Here is a 3863-nt window from a genome sequence, read left to right on the forward strand (position 1 = left end):
CAGCAGGATGTCCTGACCACACGCTGTGGTCAAACCTCAGCACAGGTGCCCACACTAGTAGTCATGATTCTTTGAAAGTTCTACTATACAAGTAGCTGAACCCTCTTTTTGTTGATGTTAATGGCTTGACAAAGAACTAAGCGCTCCATTTTCATCCCTGATGCAGAAGAAACTAAGGAGAGGAATGCCTACTAAGAACTTTCTGTGGTGGATTGCTCCCTGCCGTCCCATTCTGTAGAAAACACTCCAACACTTACGGTAAGGGACGGACCTGGGAACTGCACCAGCAGGAGAGCGCTTCAAAAGGGAGACCACCCTCCCCTTTTCTTACTGACTGCAGAAATTGAATGATCATGAAGTGAAGTGGGCCCAAAATGCAGAACTTAGGGCAAGGCTGTTTAGGTGACTCTTACTCAGGGTTCAATCTCCCCTGCAGCTATTTCTCGTAGAGAAGAGATAAAAATGTGGCCTCTTACATTCTGCTACTCTCTCAGCCTACAGCTAGTAGTTGAAAGGGGAAGGCCACCCTCTTCTCAAGCAATCTGTGAGATGAAACCTTTGAGTTGTGGTTTTCAATGCAACAGACACAGAACAGAACAGAGCAGTTGACTTTTAAAACCACTGCATGTCCAGAGAGAAAGGCTAATTTTTTTTTGGTGGAGAAAAAACTGTGTATTTTGGCTCACCTGCTCATGCAAAATGTTACTTACTCGAACATCCCCAGGTTTAACCCACTCTTGTATATTTTAAGAATGAAGGTAGATATAGCTGCAGAGTAACAGCAGATTGCAAGACCAAGAACGATCAAATTATTTTAAATGGAATGCTATAACCATAAGCACAGTTACTTTTCTTGCATTTTGCACTGTGGAATGTGGAGGATTTATTCTGAAATCAATGATTAGTATTTCTGTCTGTGCTTGTAAAAAGCGTGACAGGCTTTGCAATTTTAACCCTCATCTGGAAGTTGTTTTGCTTTTACTCTCCAGGTCTTTCTCAATGTATCTGACTGGTCAAGCACTGCAGCCAGAACCCTCCTTAATTTGCTCTTCAAGTTCACTGCAGCCAAGATCGAGTTTTAGTAAGTGACCTTGACTGAGCCCTGCCTCAGGACATAAAACTGTAGGAACAGGTCTAAATGGAAATGCAATATTGATCTTTTTCTCCCGTTTCAGAAATGAACCAACAGGGAGAGCCAGGATGCTTCTTTCTGTTCACAGTGTGAAGAGTTTTCTGGTTATGCATAATACATACTGTAACTGATAACGAGACTAGGCTACTGATGAGCAGTTTCTAGGCTCACTGGCCTGACTAATGTTCAGTGGCCACACAGCTCAGCAAGTAGTTACCTCCAAGTGGCCAAACCGGAGCTATTTGCTAGCCTAAGCTGTCCACCACAGTTTAGTCTCTGTCGATGTGAGTTGTTCCTGCTGTCAGCAGATGTATTGCCTGGATCTCAGCAAGCTGATTTTTCTCCTAAGAAGCAAAACTTGTTTGACTCAGCAGCCTTTGGTGAGCATTTGCAGTTAGCATGGCAGAAGAACAGGGACATCAGGCTTACGAAGGTGACAGAAAGCGCAAGACCCTCTGTGTAGAGAGGGGCATTCTTTGTGTTTGCTGTGCATCCAGCAGAATGATGGAAAACATAACTGGGAAGGACAACCTGACATCACCCGGCCAATTCCATGGTCCTGAGGCAGAATTAATTACAATGGACCACAGCAGACACATGTTTTGATAAGAAAGACTCACAAATCACTAATACTAGAAAATCTACAATCTTCTCATGGAGTTCATGACTACTTCTCAGAGCAGTTAGAAGCTGTTTCTTAACACCTTACCTAGAAATGCCTTGGTGCCATTTAAACCATTACTTATTGTCCTGTTCACGAGGGATTTGGAGATTATTCCATTTTATTTAAAGACTATCACATTTCTTCTGCAGACTTCCCTTTTTTTTTTCCAAAACAACCTCACTTCCTTATATTTTTCCCCTTTAATCACCTTTTACAGACATCATATTCAAAATTTTTTCCTGTTCTTCTTTCTGTCCTTCGAACCAGACCGTACTTGTCACATGATGCAGAAGCTGAACTGGAATAGAATATTCCAGTGAAGGGGTCTGAAAGGATTACTTTCTGTGTTCATTTTGCTTTGTGATCTCATCCTTCTATTTTTTAATGCAATTTGCAAATTTAAGAACTAATCTCTACTCCATCACTCAAGATTTGAATGGAAATACGAGATAGCACCTCATGTAGGAGAGATCCTAATGGAATCCTTTCTAATCCCAGCTTCCAGCTTGATAGTGAATAATTAATATCCGCTCTTGAGGACTAATTGCTTTTGTATCCACACAGTAACTTTAATACAGTACTTACTAATTTCTCTGTGAGAATACCCTGTAAAGTTTTTGATACTGTCTTACTTTAGTCAAAACATATTTTTCCTGCTCCATCTGCAAGGACTGTTTCTTTATAACACAGAGAGATTGTACTAATTTGCCATAATTTGTTCCTGAAAAACATACATTAGCTGCTACTCATGTCTTCGTTATCTTGTGGGTACTTACTCAAACACTCTCTCTGAGAGAAACTGAAGACTAGTCAAAACAGAACAAAGAAAAAATGTTCCAGGGAAAGCTGTGCTCCATTGGCTTCTGCTTTTCATCAATTATTATACCATTTGATATCCTGATTCAGCCCAGCCTCCCATTGGCCTTACTACTGGGAGCTCTTCTATTGCAAATTCTCCTACAGGGAATTCCTTCGGAACACTGACTGCAGCAAACTGCCATTTATTGTTGTCTCTGAAGAAAAACACACGCAGTCATTCAAATTTTAACCATTACCCTCCTGAGTGAAACGGCAGACTGTAGAAGTCTTTGACAGGTTTGCAAGAGCTAGCTGACCTCCACAGAATACCTTTACTGAACTTTTATGGGTAAGCCCTCCCATGCATGCAGGTGCAGAAACACACAAGAGTACCTTAATCCAATCTCAGTATTTGTCCAAACAGCAGTAACATAACAGGAAAGATTTCTTACTGTGTAAAACCAAAATTTAACAATGGGAGCGTTGTAGAACTCGTAAATCTTTCTTCCAACGGGGATCAGTCTATGCCTGCTCTGAACTTCTTCTTCCTCTTTCTTTCTTGAGGGCTCTCCATTCCCCCGTCCCAGCATTGCCTAAAAGAAAGGACATTTTTGTGTTTCTTTCTTTGTGAAAGGCAAACTAAGCTGTTTTTCAAAATTTCAAAAGGAAACTACGCAAAACTCCTCTGATTTCTTGATCTTTAGACAAAACCAGGTGACCATAGCCAGGTCTAAACCGCTTTATTCTCAGATTATCTGTTTTTGCAGGGAAGCTGCTGTTGAATACTCAGTAAACTGCCAAAGCAATGCTTTGGCAGCAGATGTCAGCACCAGTGTGAAATCCTTGACTGTTGAACAAAAATGAGGTGTGGAGAACATTTCTCCATGGAGAGCAAAAATTCTACCTAAGAACAGCTCTATGTGGTGTACTTCTACACAATAAACAGACGCAGACGGAAAACAAAGTTTTGGTTTCAAACACAGAGAAGTTCATAAGGCTGAGACTGAGAGAGAACAACAGAGGGAAAACACGAGTTAGCAGTTGCTGGACTGGAAGAAAGGAGGCTAGTGGCTCTTTTTATGCTGATCACTGGATCCGTCAGGTGATGATCCTGCAGTGAAATTCACATGGACCAGCAGAGTTCACTGGAGCATCAAGGCCTTGGATTGGAAGTTGATTGCCGCTTCTTCCATAATGAAGTTCCAGACTGCTCATCCCTGCCTTTGCTAGGCTTGATGTCACTGCTACCACTGCAGTCCAAGAGCTATG

At 41.7% G+C, this 3863-nt stretch overlaps 1 protein-coding gene across 1 annotated transcript in view; it reads right to left on the reverse strand.

Moving 5' to 3' along the window:
* Positions 1 to 3187, reverse strand: part of LOC104494897 (transient receptor potential cation channel subfamily M member 3-like) — a gene marked incomplete at its 5' end in the record, with an annotated part of 32101 nt that extends 28914 nt beyond the window's left edge. Inside the window, one exon of the mRNA XM_010137793.1 lies at positions 3047 to 3187. Coding sequence (XP_010136095.1) covers positions 3047 to 3187 — 141 coding nt within the window. The remainder of the gene's footprint in view (positions 1 to 3046) is intronic.
* Positions 3188 to 3863: the final 676 nt, after the last annotated feature.

This window comes from Buceros rhinoceros, unplaced genomic scaffold, assembly GCF_000710305.1.
Source record: "Buceros rhinoceros silvestris isolate BGI_N320 unplaced genomic scaffold, ASM71030v1 scaffold37866, whole genome shotgun sequence".
Classification (NCBI taxonomy): domain Eukaryota; kingdom Metazoa; phylum Chordata; class Aves; order Bucerotiformes; family Bucerotidae; genus Buceros; species Buceros rhinoceros.